Raw genomic sequence first — 24,225 nt, 5'->3', positions numbered from 1 at the left:
TTAACCCGATTTCTGTCCAGCAGGTGAAAATGATGCATCTGATCACTTGGTAAAGTAACAGCACAGCTCTCCTCAACAACACACATGATGATTTGAGGAATCGTTCATGTCTGGAGCTCAAACGCTGCAGGATGTGTAATACTTTTGGTAATGAGTTTGTTGGCAATATTTCCAGTAATGCCCCTTCTTTCTGCCCACCTGCGGATGACACTTCTGCTGGCACGGGTACGATCAGATTGAAGACACACCTGGAACAGTGGAGTCAGTGGAGCAACAGAGAAAAACAGACGGTTCTGAAAGTCTGATAAGAGAAATTGGAAAGTGAGGAGAACAGAGTCGGGGATTCCAGCTTGATGACTTTAAAAAGCCTGTTGTTCTCGCCGCACACGAGTTTGACGCACAGAAGCGAATAACTTTACACGTCTGATTGGACCACGTGCGCCACATACAGAGGAAACCAGTGCCAAGCTGGTGTTTTTGTAACACAGCATGACCATTTACCATTCTATGGAAGCTTGTTTCCGCCACTGGAAAAAAATAATAAAAAAAATAATTGCGACTTTTTCTCTCACAATTGCGAGATATGAAGTCAGAATTGTGAGTTATCAGGCCAATTCTAAGGAAAAAAAAGACTGACTTTTTTCCCCTCAGAATAGTTTATATCTCACAATACTGACTTTACAACACGCAATTGCGACTTTATATCATGCATTTCTGACTTTATATCTCACAATTCTGACTTTATTTCACGCAATTCTGACTTTATTTCACGCAATTCTGACTTTATTTCACGCAATTCTGACTTTATTTCACGCAATTCTGACATTATTTCACGCAATTCTGACTTTATTTCACGCAATTCTAACTTTATTTCACGCAGTTCTGACTTTATATCACGCAATTGCGACTTTATAACACGCAATTGCGACTTTATATCACGCAATTCTGACTTTATATCACGCAATCCTGACTTTATATCACGCAATTCTGACTTTATATCACGCAATACTGACTTTATATCTCGCAATTCTGACTTTATATCACGCAATCCTGACTTTATATCACGCAATCCTGACTTTATATCACGCAATTCTGACTTTATATCTCGCAATTCTGACTTTATATCACGCAATTCTGACTTTATATCACGCAATTCTGACTTTATATCTTGCAATTCTGACTTTATATCACGCAATCCTGACTTTATATCACCCAATCCTGACTTTATATCACGCAATTCTGACTTTATATCACGCAATTCTGACTTTATATCACGCAATCCTGACTTTATATCACGCATATCTGACTTTATATCTCGCAATTCTGACTTTATATCACGCAATTCTGACTTTATATCACGCAATCCTGACTTTATATCACGCAATTCTGACTTTATATCACGCAATCCTGACTTTATATCCCGCAATTCTGACTTTATATCACGCAATCCTGACTTTATTTCACGCATATCTGACTTTATATCTCGCAATTCTGACTTTATATCACGCAATTCTGACTTTATATCACGCAATCCTGACTTTATATCACGCAATTCTGACTTTATATCACGCAATCCTGACTTTATATCCCGCAATTCTGACTTTATATCCCGCAATTCTGACTTTATATCCCGCAATTCTGACTTTATATCTCGCAATTCTGACTTCATATCTCGCAATTCTGACTTTATATCACGCAATCCTGACTTCATATCTCGCAATTCTGACTTTATATCACGCAATTCTGACTTTATATCACGCAATTCTGACTTCATATCTCGCAATTCTGACTTTATATCCCGCAATTCTGACTTTATATCTCGCAATTCTGACTTCATATCTCGCAATTCTGACTTTATATCTCGCAATCCTGACTTTATATCACGCAATCCTGACTTTATATCCCGCAATTCTGACTTTATATCTCGCAATTCTGACTTCATATCTCGCAATTCTGACTTCATATCTCGCAATTCTGACTTTATATCTCGCAATCCTGACTTTATATCACGCAATTCTGACTTTATATCACGCAATTCTGACTTTATATCACGCAATCCTGACTTTATATCACGCAATTCTGACTTTATATCCCGCAATTCTGACTTTATATCACGCAATCCTGACTTTATATCACGCAATCCTGACTTTATATCACGCAATCCACTTTATATCACGCAATCCTGACTTTATATCACGCAATTCTGACTTTATATCACGCAATCCTGACTTTATATCACGCAATCCTGACTTTATATCACGCAATTCTGACTTTATATCACGCAATCCTGACTTTATATCACGCAATTCTGACTTTATATCCCGCAATTCTGACTTTATATCACGCAATCCTGACTTTATATCACGCAATCCTGACTTTATATCACGCAATCCACTTTATATCACGCAATCCTGACTTTATATCACGCAATTCTGACTTTATATCACGCAATCCTGACTTTATATCACGCAATTCTGACTTTATATCCCGCAATTCTGACTTTATATCTCGCAATTCTGACTTTATATCTCGCAATTCTGACTTTATATCCCGCAATTCTGACTTTATATCTCGCAATTCTGACTTTATATCCCGCAATTCTGACTTTATATCTCGGAATTCTGACTTTATATCTCGGAATTCTGACTTTACATCACGCAATTCTGACTTTATATCTCGCAATTCTGACTTTATATCTCGCAATTCTGACTTTATATCTCGCAATTCTGACTTTATATCACGCAATCCTGACTTTATATCTCGCAATTCTGACTTTATATCTCGCAATTCTGACTTTATATCACGCAATCCTGACTTTATATCACGCAATCCTGACTTTATATCTCGCAATTCTGACTTTATAACACGCAATTGTGAGAAAAAGTCAGAATTTTTAGATAAAAAGTCGCAATTACCTTTTTTATTATTTTACATTCTGGTGGAAACAAGCTTCCATTCAAATCTAGTGTCACTGTGAATAAAATCACTTTAAATTATTGCTAGTAGTCTCTATAAATTATAAATGATATTCGTTTGCATGAAGAGCGAAAGAGATACTGATTTGTGCATTTAAAGGGATACTTTATACACGATTATAAATTAACATGATACTCATATTTATTGTGCTTTTCATTAAGAGCAGCCTGATAAACCAGATGGCATTAGTTACAAAAAGCTTTAGTTCATACATTCACATGTATTTATAATTATCTCTGTTAAAAGAACACAAGTCTGTTAGTTTTTCTTTTGTTTGATAAGGCCCATGTTTGTTCTCAAATACTTGCAGATGAAAATCACATTAAGACAGTTAAATAGATAAATATGCATTTATTTATTTTCCATATCTATTTAAGGAATATTGTATATATATAATCCTCATATAAATATGGAAAACAATAATGCAGATCGGATATAGAATCTAGAAGCATCTTTACATAAATTGTTGCATCAATTCAATAGGATAATTTATGTACAAATGGATTTTTGAATGATATTTCATTAAAAAGGCCCATTGTTAGTACTGTCAACACCTTATTAAATAGCTAAATTGGAAACAGGAGACGAAATACTGAAGAACAGTTGACGAAATACTGAAGAACAGTTTAGAGTCATGTGACACCAACGCAGCACTTCCATCAATAGAGTCATATAAGTGCTGGTGCGAAAAAGCAACGGACTGGAATCTGTGTTAGACTGTGACTGAAAAGGTCCAGTGACCTGAGATGATCTGATCTAGAAACAGCCATGCAGAGCTGATCCCAGAGCAGTGGTTTAATGACCACAGAGAGTGCAGTGTGTCCATACTGAGAGCAGCACGGGCTTCTGGAGGCATACGCAGAGATCGGCCGGACACGGGGTCTCAAGCGTGCTGAGACCACAGAAACCGGTCACAGCGCTCCAACATGGTCTGAATCAGTGCTCTAAAAGGACAGTGAGAGAAAATGCATGAGAACAATTTTTTTTAAATGGCATATAATAAAATACTATCATTCTGCTTGCTATTTACACTGCCTACTATTTTTCAAAAACGGAAGGGTATATTATCATACTTCGCTGTCTACTATTTTCCAAAACCAATTACATGGGAATGGATTATTGGCATAATGCAAAGTATAACTGTAGACTGCCTACTATTTTCCAAAACAATGTTTAAATTAGAAATAGCATACAACCATACTACTCTTACTATTTTTTAAATATCTTTATCTGGCAGAAATAGTCATAGTACAATGCTAGTTTTTTATTCCGAATTCAATAAATATGTTCAGAATGAACGAATAGCATACTTTGCAGTATATACTGCACACAAACTACTAGTTTTTATAATCAGTGTGTTCTGCATGGAATACTAGCGAACTGCTAACTCAAAACTACATTACTTAACATTTGAAGTGGATCAAAAAAGCTAATCAAAGTTGTCCTAAGACAAGAAGGGGTTTTGTTCAAAATTCATGCATGACTTTGATGAAAGGTTTTGATCCACTTCAAATGTTGACTATACTGCATACTACTGTTTTTCATGCTCTCACCTTTGCCGCTTCTCAGCCATACGCAGCAGATCACAGACCAGCGTGGAGCGTGAACTGAGGTCCACCTGTATCCCGCGTTCCTGGAGGGCCGCCAGGGCCTGGTCCGGCCCGAAGACTTTGACCAGACGCAGGATGATGTTCTCTGGGCTGACCCGAATGCTCCAGTCATTTGAACTGTTTGATAGGTCAGAGGAACCATCACTCGTGCCATTACTGCTAGTGTCGTCTGAACAGGATCCATTGGTGCTGCTGGGCAGAGATGAAGTGGGCGGCACTTCATCGACTGAACTGATTTGCTGTGAGAGCTGGAGTAGCAAAACCCACTCATCAAGAGACTGAGGAACAATACCTACAGAAAGACAAAAAGCGATATTTTAGGGTGAGTTCACACGACAACGATATGTTTAAAACTGCCGTTTTTCCTTTGAGTTTTCCACGTACAGACGACACCATTGTCAAAACGATCCCCATTCACACGGATCCACGAAAACGACTAAAAACGCTGTATTCTGCTGCCAGGCCGTTAGATGGCGATGAACCACTATAGACTGAACACGTAATACGCATGTGCGTGACGTCATCGTCTTCAGAGATTTACGTTTTTGTTGTTTACACTGAGACCGTTTTCAGGCACCCAAAAGGCTGTTGTCGTGTGAAACAACCACCTAGATATTGCATAAAAAGTTTTACGATTTTAGTTGAAAAGGGTATCGTGTTAACAGCTCCTTAGATATGGAATAAATGCTGCAGAACTGATTCATGGGTTATTTAAGGCCTAGTCCACACGTATTTTTATAAACATATTTTTTCCTTTTTTCGTAAAAAAAAAAAAAACGGCGTCCACATGAAAACGCAAAAAAACGCTATTAAGCTCCGTCAAGAGCATTACAAACCAACAGGTGGCGATATAACCCTAACCGTAAAGCCATGTTGGCCAATCAGAAACCTGGAAAAAAGGTTATTACCGTTCCTGTTCTGACTTACAAGCCAAAATCTCCCACGGTTTTACAGTCTACATGACAACACTGCAACCGGAGTTTCTAAAAAACCTTCACACTGGCAGGAGTTTTCAAAAAAGTTTGGTTTTAGTGACCGGATACTGTGTTTGCTGCGGTTTTGAAAATACCCGTGTTAGTGTGGACAGGAACTAAGTTATCAGACAGACAGTTCTTGGTTAGCGAATTAGACTTTGTATTGACAGTCTCTCTTCATCTGTTCATCTAAAAGACAGTTTTGAGTATCTGTGATTGATTTACCATCATCCTCCTCTAGAAGCGTCATGTCATCCAGTCTGCAGATGGCGCTGAAAGCCTCTGCTCGCCGCTGCAACTCTCTGCACAGGTACAGGTAACCCATCCAATACCTGAGAGACAAATAACACAGTCACAGTTTATACAACTACCCATTTTGATTGAATTCTATCCATTCGAATTCCACACTCACCCTTGAGTTTTACACATCTCCAGCATCTTCTGTTTGGAGGTCAGATCAGCAGGCAAGCGGATCAGCAGAGACAGCAGACGCCCATAACCCCAGCTGAAGAAATGAGAGTGCCACCTACAGCACAGGAGACAATATAATAATCAGCGAAGTAGGAATATAAAATATTTACTCCCCGTTTCACAGACAAGGCTTGAGTCTAGTCCCAGACTAAAATGCATGTTTAAGCTGTTTTAACTGAAAGCAATTTAAAATATGTCAGTGTCATTGTTTTGTCTCAAGAGGCACACCAGTAATGTTTTATTCTAAGACATGTTTATAAAAGCTAATTAGAAGTCCTAATTGAAATTAGGCCTTGGCTTAGTCTAAGCCCTGTCTGTGAAACCAGGCCATAGAATATATATATAGAGAGAGAGAGAGAAAGAGAGAGAGAGAGAGAGAGAGAGAGAGAGACATTATAGAGTACAATATATATATATATATATTAGGGGTGTAACGATACACAAACCTGACGGTTCGGTTCGTCCCACGGTTTTGAGGTCTCGGTTCGGTTCGGTTCATTTCGGTGGGGTGGGGGGGTTTAGAAAGCTAAAATTGCTTTTATTTTTTATTAAACAGTGCTTTAATGAACAAATTGTGTCCTTGTCTTTAAATTAATTCAATTACAAGTAAACGTTTCTCAAGGATAACAAAATGATCTGCTAATGCTGTAAACTACAGCCCTTACTTGCACATTACTATAACATTAAAGCTTAACAACAGAGCCTAGACTTTTAGCCTAAATGATATAATAATAATCAACACTCAAATAATAAATTGTTGGAAACATTTAAACTGCACATAAGGCAATTTTTGCATTAACATGTTTTTACTCTAATTTGTTATTGTTATATAATAATTTACACAGTTGCTGTTATTTTCATGACAACTATTTTAAACATACATTAAATAATCAAGATATCATAAACAGGTTAAGTAAAATATAATATATAGGCTAATATATAGCATTTATTTAGTGAAAGAGTTAGCAAACCAGCAAGCTGTGGACACTGATGGACTTGCCTGAGGTAAATATAAAGCTATGTGAAAAACTAAGCGTTTTATTGACGTATTTCCGCTGTTGAAACACTGATTGAGTGTTTACACGAGTTATGATGCCTTTCAGTAAGTATACTGTATCTTTCAACATACCTTCGGGTGTCCATTCATGTTTATTCTGTAACTGAGGAAGAGATGATCGCGCTCCGCGCTGCCGCATGCATACAGTGATATCTGTCACGCCACATCTAAGAGCGCCAAAACGGCATTTATTGTTTGCATTTCGTGATCAAATAGACATAATTTGAAAGATTACACCTTGCTTATTATCAAAAGTAACAAAACACTGAGCTTATTGCGATTATATGTGGTTAATGGTGGTTAGGCAACAGCCCTGTATTCGTTGTGTAGTGTACACATAACACATGAGGTGCAATGAGCCGGGGCTGGGCGGGGCAGCAGGGCGTGTTCGGTTCGCCATGAGAGTATCGCGATACGTATCGTGGGTGGTGTATCGCGGTTTTTCGGTTCGGTTCAAATATCGTTACACCCCTAATATATATACATACATATAAACTTTCAGTGCATAATTTTTTTGGGGACAACATTTGTTTTACAGACAAAAATCGTTTTGTGTACCTGGGCTGTCCGTCAGGAGTGAGTGTGTCATCCCTTAGTGGGGCATCATGGGATAACGCCAGTTCCAGCCAATCCTGTCGCAGAGTTTCTGGCTGGAGAAGAGAACCCAAGAAAGACAACCTGGGAGATGACAAAAAAAATGTATATAGATTATTTTATATGTTCAAAAACAAGAATACAATATCACAGTGTAAAAATGACACTTACACAATCATGACTAACACACATTGTAAAACATTGTATAAATGTAACACGGCCGTACCGCTGCTGCTCGGCTCGTGATTGGACCAGATTGTCCAGATAAGGCAGGAAGTGGCTGGGTAAAGCCATTGCCATGATGTCAGAGGGGAGGATTGTGGGATAGAACTGCGGGTAGGCACGAACGGCCACCTCCCCGTGCTTCTCATAGAGTCTACAGAAAGAAAGCAAACATTACATTCAATATAAATAGTTACTTTAGAGCTTTATTAATCCCCATGGGGCAATTCATTGAAACTGTCATGGTGCTTCACATATAACACTTAACACATACATTCAAATACTCAAAACTACACAAAATAAATAAATAATAAATAAGTACAAAATGATGTATTCACACCTTTGCAGGTGACCATATTGATCATATATAGATACTAAAGGTGATAATGATACACAGGGAAACTTTTTGAGCAATGTTGCCGTTAACGGGCAACCAGATGAGACACAGGGCCCACGACCGATCTAAATTATCCAAATAGAAATGTATTGCCCATTTTCAATGGGAAAGTGCCCAAGCAACATTCGCTCGGCAAGATTGCCCTGCAACATTGCTCAAAAATGTGTATCATCACCTTAAGTGTATGTTTTGCTCTAAGTGATGTAAACTCACCTGTACAGGTGTGAGAGGAGCAGAGGTGTGTTCCAGGGCTGCAGTTCTCTCAGACTGCGCAGAGACTTTAACAGGTCGCCCTTCTGAATCACTTCCACCACCTTGCTGGCCTGAGTGAACTCTACCACCCGCCACAGATTGGTAATATTAATATTAAGGCATGACACCTCAGATGAAAAGGGTGAAAATATACAGTACAATAATGATATCACCATACTTTCAAGTTCAAGTTGATTAAGAATTGCAAACATTTTTTTATTACAGGTTTCCTGAAATTATGTTTAAATATGCAAATTAGGCATTCCCTAATTTAATATGCAATAATTATGTATATATTTCCAGACCATAAATCTGAACACTGGATTCAAAATTACTTTTTCATTTTGTTAACATATTACATTGACATATTTGGGATTTCTCTTTTTATCACTCCATAAATCATAAAATACTGTCAACTGCCAGAAACAAAACAATTTCATCATGTTTTTAGGAAAATCAGCCTTCCGTTAAAACCCTTAGAATATAGATAGGAATTAAACTGTAAAGTTTGGTGTATGTAAAGCTGCTGAAGTGGAGATTTCTGAGAAAAAAATTAAAATAGGTATTGTGATTGAAATCTACAGGTGCAAATAGATGCAATAAAAGAAACACTTAATTAAGGCTGTCAAATGATTAATCGTGATTAATCACATCCAAAATAAAAGTTTTTTTTACATAATATTTGTGGGTGCACTGTGTATAATTATTTTCTATATATATAAATACACACACATGCATGTATATTTAAGAAAAAAAATATTATTTATATATAAATTATTTATATTTATATATAATATAAATTATATATAAATCTATATACAGTATATACTTGAAAATATTTCTTAAATATATACAAGCATGTGTGTGTATTTATATATATAAAATAATTATGCACAGTGCACCCACATATATTATGTAAAAAAAACTTTATTTTGGATGTGATTAATCACGATTAATCATTTGACAGCCCTACACTTAATTAAAGGTGTATTTTAGATGTATTATTTCCAGTACTCTTATAAAAAGCCAAATATAATGTTTTTTCCCCCTGTAGTGTCTTTCCCTTGCCTTAGCAGAATTGCAATAAAAAGCAGGTTTATTATAACAGTTACTATTCATTTTTGTGAAAACGTACCCAGCATGCCAGCGATGTATGCCTTCAGCACCTCTCGGTGCTCTCTGTATCTCAGCATACACATCTTCCTCACTCTCTCCTGGTCCAACAGGAAGAAGAACCTCCTCAGGAACACACACACACTTCCGACCCCTCCTCTACCGGGGCAGCCCATCTCCAGATAAAGACAGGCCAGCTGTGAGAGGTCAGCCTGGAGGTCAGGGGGCAGAGGTTTGGGGGAAAACAGCTGGATTAATTCAACATGGTTAGCAAGAGGTGGGAATGACGCTCTGACTGGGGCAGTGGAACAAGGGATGGTCTCTCCAAGGTCCTCTTCTTCAGTGAGGGTTGCGGATTCATCCAGGTTAGTAGACGGCGCTGTTAAGATCTCTGGCTGAACCACGACGCAGCAGGACATTGATGAAACAAGCTCTTCCTCCTCTAGATGAGTTATTTCTCTAGGTACGCTGTGATCCTCCGGACCCAGAACCCTCTCCAGAACCGGGGCCCAGTCTTGGAGCACATCGCTGAGACAGACGGGGTCCAGTAAAACCATGGGGTTCTGGATTTGAGAGCTGTAACAGAACACATATCAACTCTAATAGCAGTTCAGAGTGCAGTAAAAGGATCAGCAACTACAGTGATTGTTTAGTCATTTCTGGAGTCATTTCTGACACGCTACAATTTATCTAAAAATATTTTAAAGAACTTGCAAAATGTTTATTTTAATTATTATAGATGCAATTTATGGTTTCACATTAATTGAGAGACTACATTTGAATATATATATATATATATATAAATATATATTAATCTGAATAAAAATCCTTGGTCACAACGCAGGTCTATTAAAAATGAACAGCAAAAGGCTAAAAAGCACTGTGGAAAAACTTGAAAAAATGGTGCATATAAAATACATAATTTCCCTTATGCATTAATGTGTTTTAAACAAAAATCTTGAGAAAGAACTTATAAAAGAACATTAATTATTGACTGCAAAGTTTTGGGTTAGTAATGTTTTTTATGTATAACTCTGTTATATTGTGAAATGTTACTATATTTTGTAAATATTACAATTTAAAACAACTGTTTTCTATGTGGATAATATGTTAAAATGTAATTTATTCCTGTGATCAAAGCTGAATTTTCAGCATTATTACTCCAGTCTTCAGTGTCACATGATCCTTCAGAAATGACTCTAATATGCTGATTTGATGCTCAATAAACACATTATTATTATTATCAGTGTTATGCTGCTTCATTTGTCTGGAAACCGTGATGCATTATATTGTTATGCATTTTAACAATATAATTCATCATTGCTGATCTTACATAATTCCATCTCTCATTAATATGTAAACATTCATTAATCATTAGCGTATAGTTGATCTGTCTGGAGCAGTAGGAAGCAACTCACATGGCTTTCTTTGTGGCGGCTCTCAACTCCTGCAGCTCAGACTCCGAGCTGGACTGCTCAGCGTTCATTCTTATGGAGAGAGAGACAATCAAAAACCACAATACAAACAATGTAACTACATAAAACCATCAATAGCAGCAGTCACACAACATTAACACACTCACTCATGCTCGCCTTCCTCTGGAAGAGGAGTCGCTGTGGCCGTGACCTCTCCTTGAACGCCTTCCCTGAGGTCGGGCCGAGGCCATAGGTCTGAGTTCATCTGAAGCGTGTTGATCTTCTCGGTCGTCTTTTTCACAAAGCTAGAGACACTGACATACACAAATTTACAATTATAAATCTCTTACAATCATAACCAAGCTCAGCAATGACAGTCCAAAACATAAGCAGCTGGTTTTCAAATAAACAACGTCCGCATACATAAAAAAACAAAGAGAAGGAGAAATAATTGGTAACCTCGCCAATCATGCGCGTAAAATGAGAGAATGTGTCAAGGACATATGTGACACAACGACAAAACAGGAAGTTACAGTTTTAAAAATAACCTGGGTATCAGCAGCTGCATTTTAATGAGCATTAGAGCTTCCTTATGAGCCAGCCAATCAGACTGTGTCTGGTGTGAAATTTAAGAGGAAATGAAATTACACTGAAAAAAGGGGGAATTTATGTGGTTTATGTGGTAAGAGTGTGTGTGTGTGTGTGTGTACCTGTCTCGAACAGCCTGCAGGGCGACTCGTGGGGGTTTTGAGCGGAAAGACAGAGGCAGAAACTGCAAGCCGAGGTCTGACCTGTCGCCCTCTCCACGCACAGACTGAGAGTCTTCAGGATAGCAAAAGGAGGAGTTGAAATGATAGAGAGATGAATGAAGAGAATGAGAATAAAGTCAGAAGATGTGGAAACAATTAAGTGAAAGCACGGAATAAAGCAAATAATAACTGATTCATCACATTACTGATCAGAAAAAGATAATCTAAGTGTTCAAAACACCAGATAAATGATTAAACTGCTGCTCACTGATGTTTTTAGTGTATTTTATTGCAAAATATTTGACATACAACACACTGACATACAATTACTACTATAAAACCATTTAAAAATTCATTTTTTTTGTCATAAGTGTAAACTGCAATATTTGTCAGTCGCTTGGTTTTTATTTTGGTCGATAGCTCTGCACGCAGGTGAATCACATTGGTTCCCTTTATTGAACATGAAATTTGTTATTAAAGATCAATTCTGATTGGCTGAGTTTGTTGCATAATGTAGATGCAAAAATTACTCTTATTTACTATCTTAATACATGTTCCTGGTGTTATTATTCTCCATGATTCATCCATGCATGTTATTCCAAATGCAAAATAATAAGAGTATGCTCTGCCTCTAAAATGGCTTTCCTTTTTGGCTGATGTCACAGTAGATAAAATGAAGTCCCACTTTACATTTTTATAACTTGTTGAATTTCCTTGCTCACTCTGAAATATGTCAAATTACTCTGAAATATGTCAAATTGGTTGCTTTAAGACACAGTGTTACAGTTTCTGTGTAGTTTTACAAGCTAAATAGTTATGTGTTGAAGAAAGTCCCTTTCTGGTCGTTAGTGAAATGTGAGTGGATTACTTCTTGTATTCAGACAAGGAATTCCCACTGAGAGAGCCGAACTCTTACTACTTCCCTTTTAGTTTTGAAATCGATCTCTCTCTGTCTCACCATTGTCCACCTGCTCTTCCTCAGTGAAATTGAACTCCTTCAGCCGCTCCTCCTCAAGCATCGATTGGTTGGCGAGGGAGCTGGCGTCATCATCTGATTGGCTGCCTCTTCGGCTGATGACGCGGTAGATGCCGCAGTCCAGAACGTTAAAGCTCTCCTGCGTAGGAAGAGTCATTTAGCATTTTAAAAATGTGTCTCTATACATATGTGACCCTGGACCACAAAACCAGTCACATGGGTCGATTTTATGAAATTGAGATTTATACATAATATGAAAGTGGAATAAATAATCTTTCCATTGATGTATGGTTTGTTAGGATAGGACAATATTAGGCAAATAAAAAACTATTTGAAAATCTGGAATCTGAGGGTGCAAAAAAATGGAAACATTGAGAAAATCACCTTTAAAGTTGTGCATTTATGTTCACATTTGTGCTGCATTCACTCACAAAAATATATATATTCTTTAATATATTTACGGAATTTCTTCATGGAATATGATCTTTACTTAATATCCTACTGATTTTAGGCATAAAAGATAAATTCGATAATTTTGACCCATACGATATATTGTTGGCTATTGCCACAAATATACCCGTGCGACTTGAGACTGGTTTTGTGGTCCAGGGTCACAAATGTCTGTGTGTTTTTGCACTCACGTGCGAGGAAATGCTGCTTCTGCGGCTGCTGCAGGCCGAGTCCAGTGGCTCCAGTTTGCTGATCACTTCCTCCAGCTGACCAATCAGCTGCTGCTGGGAGGCGGAAGTTAGCTGAGCCTTGAGATGCTCAAGTCGATCAATGGGGAGGGACTTCCTGGCCTGAAGAAATACAGAAGAGATGTAATAAATTCGCCTACTAATACTACACCCTAAAAGTATGTACTCTTTTTGTGAAGAAAAAGTAGATACTTTTGAGTGTGTAGCAAGAGTACACAAGCTTTGGCATATACTATCACGCAGTGGTGCACGATATACAGGCCGCCGATATAATATCAGTCGATATGGACAATTTTTTACACATCGGTATCGTTCCGATGTCAAATCAGGGCCGATGTGAACAGCCCGATAATCATTCCTGTGTATTTGACGTGTGTGTAGATGTGAGTGCGGGGGCGGGGATGTTTGTTTTTGCACGAGCGCATACATTACGAGCGCAAGTCCTGTCAGTTTAAACATCAAGCGCAAGAAGACTGGAACTTGCGCGCTATTTTCTGTCAGCCTTACGGCGTATTTTTGTCCCGCCAAAGCCTTATTTGACCGGTGAGTGATGTAGATGACTGACTGCTGCGCTTGTTTAACTGAGAGAACGAGCAGAGAGAGTGAAAGCCCCGGTCGCGCGCACTCTCACCATCTTCAAACGGTCTTGCTCTCTCTCTCCCTCGCGCATATTAATGAATTGAGTTGACCGAATATCTTTGAGAATACACGATGGTAAAAGGTCGGAAGACCGAAGTTTTTTTTTCTGAACTACCACTGGTTGTGAATTGTGCTAAAATAACATGGCCTTATCTTCTCTGAAAAGCTTTCCACACATTCAGATGACATAAACCACACTTTCAATAAACAAAAACAAAAAATCTATCTAGTGATGAAATGTTTTCTGTGTTGAGACAAATCTTGTGCGATGTCCGAAACTGCCTGGATAATCACACAACGTGTGCCGTGGTCCGTTAATGACTCGTCTGATTCGCGAACTGATGACTCCTTTGAAACGATTCACTTTAATGAACGGTTAAAACAACTGATCTGTCCAACACTGACTGAACTCAAGAGACATAGGGTCTCATTCATGAAACACGAGCAGAACGAATTTTTGTGTAAATCGTGTGTAAAGTGGTTCTGGCGTAAATTTTCGGAATCATTAAAATGTTCGTATTTTCCAAATGTAAGTTGGTACACAAGAAATCTACACCAGCTCCCAGCCACGCGTAAATAGTGCGCTTAACACCCGAACGTTTTGCTCATTAATAACTAAGCCTGCATTTTAATTCACCTTAATCGGGTACATATTTGCACAGCATTTTGCAAAAATATTATATATAGTAATTACATACGTTTTTTCTTATCATGAGAGCCAGTAATAGCATCTGCGATGGTGGTCCTTCTCCAGTTTGAATACTATTTTTCCGAAGTGAACTAATTCGTTTTTTGCTCTCAAGCTTAATGTCGAACCTTTTTCTTCTCACTTCTGGGAATGTTTGATTAACAGATGAAACTCCAGTAACTGCATCTGTAATGCTGCCAAGCTTCCTTTTTTTTAGGACCCGATACGCCACTATATGGACGCTTGAAAATAAAATGTGGCGTTTTGAATGAACTTCTGATAATAAAACTTCAATTTCTGCATCTGAGAATTTTTTTTTTTCATTCGCATTCATGTCATAATATGATGCCCATATATAGCTGTCAGTCGGATTTAATGGGCGGGATTTATGGTAATTGAGAATGAACGTGCACGCGCGTCCCATTTCCGACTGATTGGAATTCATTAACACACACACACACATTTCACTATCACATCTGACGTTTGCGAAGTATTTGTGAATCAGGAGAAGAGTTTTCGGGAAGGTCTCTTTACGCGCAAATCACTCGCATATTTACTCGTATATTTACGAATGTTTCATGAATGAGACCCATAAATCGGAAACACTTTACAATAAGGTTCAATTTATTAAAGTCTAGTTAACTACATTAGTTCACATTCTATTAATATTAGTTTCTATGCGGATTTACTCCATGACAAAACCATTCAAGTCATCTGGTGAAATTGTTTTTATATCGCAATATATATTGCAGAAAAATAAAATATCGCAATGTCATTTTTTACCAATATCGTGCAGCCCTAATCCTCGCTATGTGTTTTCTATACAGAGATATCGACATCGGTAAATATCGGTATCGGCCATAACAGCAATATTAATATCGGTTATCGGTATCAGCCACAATTTTCACATCGGTGCATCACTACTATCACGTCATACAATTGCGTCTTTAACGATCGCTCTCTGTCACGTCCTGTCACAGTAAACTGGCCTGTCAATCATCTTATCACAGTTTAAATCCTCCACATTTCATTTAATTTAATTTCCTACTGTATCAGAGAGAAATGCAGAAGCACGTTGATCAGCAGTCGCGTGTCTTTCATGCGGAGACTCTCCTCATATTAATGTATAATGATGCATTTAAAAGTTAATGGCCGAACAGATCTTTATAAAAGTCCACATTGTTATTGCAGATGGAATATAAATATTTCTTTATCAGGTTAAACTTTGATTAGTCACTCAAACCTTTATCTGAACCTCTCACCGTCGGTCGCGCATATCCGCCATGTTTTGTAGTTTTTAAACACTTTTTACTCGTGTTTGTAGTTCCTCCTCCAAAGCGCAATGGGTTGTGGGTAATATTAGCTGTTATAATAAACACGGATCCATCCTCTTTTTAACATACTATGCTTTGGGACACACTTATTTTAATCTCACATAGTGTTTAGGATAGATAGTATGAACATTGAGACGCAGGGAGAGACTATTTTTGGAATGAAGCACTAGCGTAATATTTAACGCACACTGAACAGTATATACTACCTCTTTCTTAAACTAGTGTGTAAAACAGTAAAATGCGTGTTAAATGTGTTCTTGTTAGTGCGTACCCTGGATGTAATAACGGTATGCTGGAACATGCAGCAGACGGTGGCGGCGAGCGTCCAGTTCTCCCTCTTCATCAGCCGCTCCACACAGCGCTCAGGTGACACCAGCAACAGGTGAGACAAACGTCCGTCACCATGGAGACAAAACACCTCGTTACGGAAAACTGAAATCTCCACCACATCTATAGGGGGAGGAAGACAGATATGGATTCAAGTGCCGTAAAATGATCAAAATGGTCAAATAATATATATTTAAAGTGTATACTTTTTATATATATATATATTTAAAAAAATGTTTTTTACTAATATATATTAGTAAACTAATATTAAAATAATACAAACCGGTATATAAAAAGATAAAATTGTAAAAATAACAAAAATAAATTACTTTTTCCCATAAATTTTTAAATATATTTGTATGTTTTTTTGTCAATTGGGTGATTTTATATTATTAATATTTATTTATTACCATAATTATATAACAATTAATTTTATAATAAATGTTACTTTTATAATAAATATTTTTAGGAAGATGAAACATGAGCTATAATATTATAAAAGAGGTAATACAATGTTTTTTTTTTAAAGTATATTTTGGAGTGAATATACTTTTGTGCATTCGTCACTCTCATGACCTCTCACCTTTGACCTCTGTCCACAGCAGAACCTGACCACTGTGAGGGGTGAAGATGTAGATGGCAGAATCCGTCCAGGTGAGCAGATTTTGCTCACTAAGAAACACAAAAAGTCAAATATTAACACCAAAACCGTTTCAAACCTGAGACGTTATCTTTGTAATCATAATACACACCGCAGATATGAAATACTGTGTCTTTACCAAAGAGGTCATGTGTTATTTTAATACAAGAAGTGGTTACCCAAACTGAAGGAGTCTTGGGAAAGCCAGAGATTGTGGACTCGTCTGTGCGGGATTGAAATGAGGCTCATTCCTGAACACAAGACATGTATAAATAAATACGAACTAAGGGCCAAATTTATGTCACAAGTAAGTGTTAAACACACAAACACACACTTGTAAGAGACGAGGGGCAGCGGTGGGCAGGCCAGCAGCTGTTTGAACTGGTGTGTGCTCAGGACTTCTCCACTGAAGCTGGACTCCCATATGCGTGAGCCGGGCCGGGCGCAGTACAGCAGGGCAGGAGGACCCCCCCCTTGACCCCCCTGACCCCGCTGACCCTGCAGGAGAAAACACGCCCCAAACTCTCCGTCTCGCTCTTTATTACCCACACGCCAGAACTTCTCCCTGAGAGAAAGAGAAACAGGAACAGACTGAATTTATTTCTTAAAAATATGTGTATGCATTAAAAGGGTCCTATTGTGCTTTTTTAAACATTTTCATCTTTCTTTCATGTGTAATATTGGTGTTTGAGCATGAAAAAGTTCTACAAAGCACAAAGTCCCTCCAGTGGGAGTTATTCTCTATATCAGTGTCACTGTTTCTGAACTCCTTGAAACACCTCCATTGTAGTTTCAGGAACGAACACGTCACAATATTCCTCATTTAAATAATTAATTCGCAGGATAAAGGGGCGGGGCCTGGTTGAGTTAGTCAGTAATGTGTTGAAACTGGCTGTTATGGTAAGGGGCTAATCACAACACACCAGCCGACCAATCAAAGCACACTGTGCTTTTCAGAAAGGAGGGGCTTGGAAGAGAGGAGCAGCAACAATGGAGAATTTGGGGAAAAGAATGTGTTTATTGAACATTCAAGTATGAAAACCTATTTTAGCAGACCAAGAAAACAAATCAAGAAATGTTCTTTTTTTTACATTTGATATACATTTAATCTAAGTTATGGTATGAGGACATGGGGAAATGTGATATCAATATTTGATATGATAAATTTGATCAAATAAAGACGCCAATTCATACATTTGCGTCAAGAATTCAAAGTGAACAAATAGTTTTTTTTAACTAATTGTGGGTAAAGGGACGTCTATGTTTCCTGCCAACACACACCTTTCTGTGTCACACAGGTAGCAGCGGCTGAGAGACGAGACCATCAAGTGTCCGTCCGTGTAACCCAGCTGAACGACACGAGAATCCAAAGTGGTGATGGTCTGAACTGGGAAGATCACAAACGCAGAGCCCTGTTTGGAAGCAAAACCAAACCACAAACAAACACACAAGCTCCGATTAGTAAAACAAATCGGTTTAAAAAATAATTTATCCCCTCAGCTGTAAAGTTTTTAAACTAAAGGTAAATTCCTTTTTAGGATGGATTTTATTTATTGTGTGTGTAGTGTGTGTGTGTATGACTTTGTATTATGTGTATGCTTGTTTGCTGCAACCAAATTGCCTTCGGGAAATTAATAAAGATGAACTGAACAAGCATAGATTCAAAATCACTAATTGTTATTTAAATTAAATACACTACCGTTCAAAAGTTTGGGATCAGTATGAACACGTCGTGAAAAAGTTCTCTAATACCTTCCCGAGTTTAGACGACCCAGCCCGGACGTAGGACACTTTTCCCCCGCCATCTCCAGCAAACACTCGGAGGGCCACGGTGTCCCAGCACAGAGATGTTACCGTCTGTCCGCGATGCTCCCAGGACACACACACGCGCTCCGGACGGCCACGCCTCTCCAAGTGCAGCTCCCACACCACCACCAGCCCCTGACTGGGGCACACACACAACATAAGCATCCAGATTGGCAACTACAAACACCAGGAGCACATATAAAGGCAGACGTGGCGAAGATGAATACCTTGTTGCTACAGCAATGAAGTCCTCATCATGGGGGCAGCATGAGACCTGCGTGATTGAGCCTTCCTAAATAAAGACAAAGAAGTAGGGTTGCCGCGGTGAGGAAAATTTCCCACCGGTTAATCGACGTGTCACAACACCGGTAATCCCGGTGTCACCGTGGGGGGCGGGGCGGGGGGGTTAAATAGCTTTTAAATGCGTGCGCGTTATACTTTCACTTTCGAAATAAGCGTCAATTGGCAATTCAGCGTCAATTGCTTGAATGGACAAAAAAACAACAACTCGGCTCGCTGATAATAAAACTTTTATTTATAGACAGAACTTTTATTAGCATAACGAACGAATAAAAATAACCCCATGCATAGGCTGAAAATCGTCAAACTGTGGGCCCAAACAAATAAGAACCATAAAACGTTTATTAACGAATAAGAAAATAAAACAGGCCTAAATAAATTACACATTCCGCCATTATCTTGCTTTTCTGTAATTTGACTCGTTCTCATCTCCACACGTGCTAAATGGAATCCTGATGCTTGCTGATCTGTGACGTGACTGGCTCTTGGCACGCACTGCGCAGTTCAGTTTTTAATTATAATGTATGCTCTCTTCTGAACTAAATAATTGATAATTATTATTTTTAATTAATTCAAATAAATATTTTAGCAAAAACGAATACTTTAAAAAAGTCAAGACATCGCGGTGTCACGGTGGGAAAGTGATGTCACCGGTGATGGGGCTTAAAACCGGTAACACCGTCAACACCGTCTATCGCGGCAAGCCTACAAAGAAGATACACACTAGCCACGTTTCCATTACAGATGTGTGCAAAAATTTTGCGATATTTTCTAAATGTCGATAAAAAACTATTGCGAAATGACGCCGTTTCCATTAACCGATGTTATGCGACTAAAGCGGCATTTTTCCTTTCGCGATAAACTGTACCAAAAATCATGGCAACGGCTGCACTAGACATTATTTTTAATCGAAGGAGAAGTGTGTGTGTCATTCTAGGATTAATGGGAAGGAAAACCCCTTATACTTGGTGTTTCTCATTTCTGCTTCAAGGTCTTGTTTTTCTTGTTATTGTTGCATTTCTTTGTTGTTTAGAATCCAGTATTGTATTCCCGTATTACTTTTGTCTTTTAAGAGTTTAATAAAGAACTGTCTCGTCTTCTGTCCGAACATACCTTATAATCTTTAAAGAATTATCAACTTTTACGTACACAGGTGACCTGTAAATGCGGAAAAAAAAACTGTTTCCATTGCAGTTTTGCAAAAAATTCCTTTTTCGAATTGCCTGAAAAACCACCTCATGCGAGCGTAAAAACTTTTTTGCGAAATATGGGAGTTTTTGCGAAATTGACGTGTTTCCATTGGGCGTATTTTCAAATTGCAATTTCAATTTGCGCTTTTTAAAGGTAATGGAATCGTGGCTAGTGATGCACACTTAAATTGTTATGGCCGATATTATAAATCTTTATTTTTTTAAAGAGCATCCGAGGACATTAACGTTTCTCTATGTGATGCATCACAGAAATCAGCAGGACTTTTTTTTACATTCTGTCCCTATTTTCACTCGTCTCTAAACACTTCCTGCTTCCTTGCTACTTTGAAAAACACTTTTCGTGAGTCAAAGCAGAGCATGATGTAAGTGAAAGATGATACCGATATAGACGACAATAAATAGTGCATCACTACTCCGACTATGACTGTGTGATCAATAACTACTTCACAGTGCCAATAAAACACAGGAAGAAGCAAACACAGCATGCATACACCATTACAGACTGCACAAAGATTATTACACACATTTGATAACATTGTACAATAGCATTTCAACACCGCTGATAGTTCTATGCATCAACTGTGTTAAAGGGGAACTTGTGAAATGGGTTGTGTTGTGTGTACTTTGTGTGTGAGGATGAGTTTCTGCTTCCAGCCGTCTCTCTGAATGAGGTGAAGTCCTCCGGAAGACGTGCCCAGAGCGAGCCACTTTTTGGACACTGAGAGGCATGTGCACTGCGGGACACAGACAGACAGAGAAGGGCATTAGAGTGAATCTCACAAAATGTACAGGTCACATTTCGTCCTGAATTTAGAAAGAAAGAAATATAACATTACTGATTGCTTAATGGGATAGTTCACCCAAAAATGAAAATCTGTTATTAATTACTCACCCTCATGTTGTTCCAAACCCGTAAGACTTTCGTTCATCTTCGGAACACAAATGAAGATATTTTTAATGAAATGTGAGAGATTTCTGTCCCTCCATTGACAACTACCAGTTTGACACTTCAAAAAGTTCATAAAGAGATCGAAAATTCAATCTGTTCATCATATAAAGCGATCGAGTCTCTTTAGAAAATTTGGACTAAACCGCTCAATTCATATGGATTAGTTTTACAATCTGAACTTTTTGAAGCTTGCTAGTTGCGTAGTTGTCAATGGAGGGACAGAAATCTCTCATATTTCATTAAAAATACCTTCATTTGTGTTCCGAAGATGAACAAAAGTCGTACGGGTTTGGAACGACATGAGGGCGAGTTATTAATGACAGAATATTTAGAAAATAGCTATGAAGATAATTTTCATGACAATTAAGCCACCCAGATGTCATTAACGTAATGAAACAATAAAATAACCATCATTATTAAAATTCAAAAATATTACATGCAACATTTAAATCACAATTATATATAAATAGTTATTTTTCAGGATTCTTTAACTGCATTTATATGAAATTGAAATCTTTTGTGACATTGTAAATGACATTTGATAAATGTAATGTTTTTGATTAATAAAAGTAAAGTATGCATTTCTTTAATTTCTAATAATCTGTGATGTCACAATGCAAAAAAAAAAAAAAAAAATTGTAATGTTCTTAATAAAAAAATTTGTTTTCCTTTTGGTTTTGGGGTGAAACTACTTGACCCGAACATGTTTTGTCTAATTCATCTACTAAATTATTCCCCTTTATTATTCTTATGGCATGAAATCAGATAAATTGAACAGAATCTGAAAGACGTTTAATTAAGCTCCCTCAAAGGTAGGTCAGCTTGGATAACAGTTGCCATAAAAGCTGTACAAATAAACACTTCTACTCTTTCACAATTGCTGAGGTAGTTGAGTAGGTAAGTGCGTATGTTACTTTGATACGTCCCGAGTCCAGTCGCAGGGCGGAAAGGAGGGGGTCCAGACAGTCAAACTCTGCCAGGACATGAGTGCAGGACTCCACAGGAACCACGGGAATCATCCTGCACCGGCCTGAGAGGAAACAACAATAACATGGGCTTTTTAGTGGGAAACATTAGTGAATGTGGCATGTTTGTCTAACTAGACAGTATTTTGGTGTAGCCTATATATCATAGATGCATTTTTTTTAGGCATCATGTGTATTCCAAACAGCAACTTTGGGCAGATTATGCATGCACAGCATGTTTTAACAAGCAACCAATCAGAAAAATATATGCAAACATTGTTACCAGGTACACAAACATTCAAACAGGTGATTTAAGAGCCAAATCAGCAGCACTTTTGGTCATCATAAGTGTGTTCTGAGTCTGATTATGCCTAAAAATGAGCCCTTAATAGGCAGCAGCACAGTGAGCTCACTAGGTTGAGACACAGCCTTCCTCAGAGTCATATGATTCCAGGGAAATTCAATTGGAAAAGCATGACTACCACGCATCTCTCCTCTATTTTTAAGTGATTTTCCTTTGCTTTTCCACACAAAAATAGTTCCATTGAAGGACAATATATACAGACATAAACTGTATAAACTAGATGATGCTTAAACTAACCAAATATAAAACAAAAACGTAATATATAATCTAGTTTGGGGCACTTTTATTCTCTTTATTTGTTTTTCACACATTTGAAAGTCAGCAGAAAAGACAAAACGCTTACTCTCACACACATATGACCACTTCCGCTTAGTTTTGAACACATATTTACAAGAGTTAATTTTATGAAAAACTACACAACGTTAAAGGTGAATCTCAAAGTTAGAAGTTATAAATCAAAACGCCGCGTTAGCCGATTAGCATGACTGTCAATCACGAGATCCGAGTTTAAAACTCGCCAAAACAGCAATAAACATCGATTAAATCTATTTTTGTTTGAGTTTTTGTCTTAAAAAAACAATTTATTTAAGGTCAAAGTTGCTGCTGAGCTGGAAATTTAGGTACTTTCACAATCAACGTTTTAGTTTCTACTTCTCCTCGTCATTCCTTCCTTAAATCTTTAGTTATATCATTTAAACGTTAAAGGCAATATATACAAAAACATTTTTAAACGTTATTTGTTTTATAAATAAATAAGTTGAACTTATTTGAGTTGCTAAATGTCACCTTAAGCATTTCAATAACGTATTAAACATGAATTAAGATGTATAAACTCGTTTATTTTACCTCCTCCTGAGTTCCAGACGCATTTAAATCTGCGAAACCTCCAGAAATGTAGTAAAAATGAATCATTTAGTGTGTAAAGTGACGATCATGTGTGTCTTTTCGCCACTGTAATTCCTCCTGCAGTGTGTTTGACAGCTGACTGAAAACTGACCGGCGCTACTTCTCCATAGCGATCGACTCATTGTGACGCGCAGTGATTCACACTCGCCCGGGGACCTATTTCTGGCGCCTTTGGACCTCACTTACTATCAAATACATAGGTAACTTTATGTACTCAAAGGCAAAACTTAAAATATCTTCTAATCATGCAAGAAAAAACATTCAAGTATTATTTGAACATATCTGCTTTACAAACAAATGATTCTCAAAGACGCGTAGGTGTTCCAGCTGTAGTTCGGGGTCCATTGGTCCATTAAAATCTCTGGTTGGTATTGATTGATATTTGAGACGCCCAGGAGAATAAAGCCTGTTCCATCACCAGAAAGCAAAAATAGCCAAGATTCGACCCTCAAACATCTTACGCCCTTGTAATTAATGTGTTTAAGCACCATATACAGATAAAGATGTAGGAATTATAAAGGTATTATAAAGATAACCTTCACTAGCTGCAAGCACAGAATGACTTAACTGAACTGTATGGTGGATCATGAGA

The 24,225-nt window shown here is 37.8% G+C and overlaps 1 protein-coding gene across 1 annotated transcript; it reads right to left on the bottom strand.

The window, feature by feature from the left end:
- Nucleotides 1–3,580: 3,580 nt before the first annotated feature.
- Nucleotides 3,581–23,732, bottom strand: hps5 (HPS5 biogenesis of lysosomal organelles complex 2 subunit 2). The gene is made up of 23 exons (XM_056272556.1): nucleotides 23,574–23,732; nucleotides 22,313–22,428; nucleotides 21,073–21,183; nucleotides 19,166–19,230; nucleotides 18,885–19,077; nucleotides 18,414–18,544; nucleotides 17,467–17,697; nucleotides 17,312–17,383; nucleotides 17,076–17,164; nucleotides 16,437–16,615; nucleotides 13,448–13,606; nucleotides 12,789–12,945; nucleotides 11,792–11,903; nucleotides 11,249–11,395; nucleotides 11,085–11,153; nucleotides 9,689–10,242; nucleotides 8,515–8,635; nucleotides 7,909–8,058; nucleotides 7,647–7,766; nucleotides 5,973–6,086; nucleotides 5,786–5,892; nucleotides 4,530–4,878; nucleotides 3,581–3,920 (listed from the first exon to the last, which is right to left on the bottom strand). Exons 2-23 carry the CDS (start codon nucleotides 22,415–22,417, stop codon nucleotides 3,860–3,862), a joined length of 3,396 nt encoding a protein of 1,131 aa, XP_056128531.1. The 5' UTR covers nucleotides 22,418–22,428; nucleotides 23,574–23,732; the 3' UTR covers nucleotides 3,581–3,859.
- Nucleotides 23,733–24,225: the final 493 nt, after the last annotated feature.

The sequence above is a fragment of the Rhinichthys klamathensis genome, unplaced genomic scaffold (genome assembly GCF_029890125.1).
Source record: "Rhinichthys klamathensis goyatoka isolate OS25496 unplaced genomic scaffold, OSU_Roscu_1.1 h1tg000341l_1, whole genome shotgun sequence".
Taxonomy (NCBI): Eukaryota; Metazoa; Chordata; class Actinopteri; order Cypriniformes; family Leuciscidae; genus Rhinichthys; species Rhinichthys klamathensis.
This window is presented reverse-complemented; position numbering and strand designations above follow the sequence as displayed.

What these genes read in the sequence shown, in the direction of transcription:
- hps5 (XM_056272556.1), bottom strand. Translation starts at nt 22,417, where the DNA reads ATGATTCCCGTGGTTCCTGTGGAGTCCTGCACTCATGTCCTGGCAGAG. An exon ending in GCTGTGGACAGAGGTCAAAG is followed by an intron (nt 16,616 to 17,075) that starts GTGAGAGGTCAT and finishes CTCCCCCTATAG; the next exon opens with ATGTGGTGGAGATTTCAGTT. An exon ending in GCCGCCACAAAGAAAGCCAT is followed by an intron (nt 10,243 to 11,084) that starts GTGAGTTGCTTC and finishes GTTCTGTTACAG; the next exon opens with CTCTCAAATCCAGAACCCCA.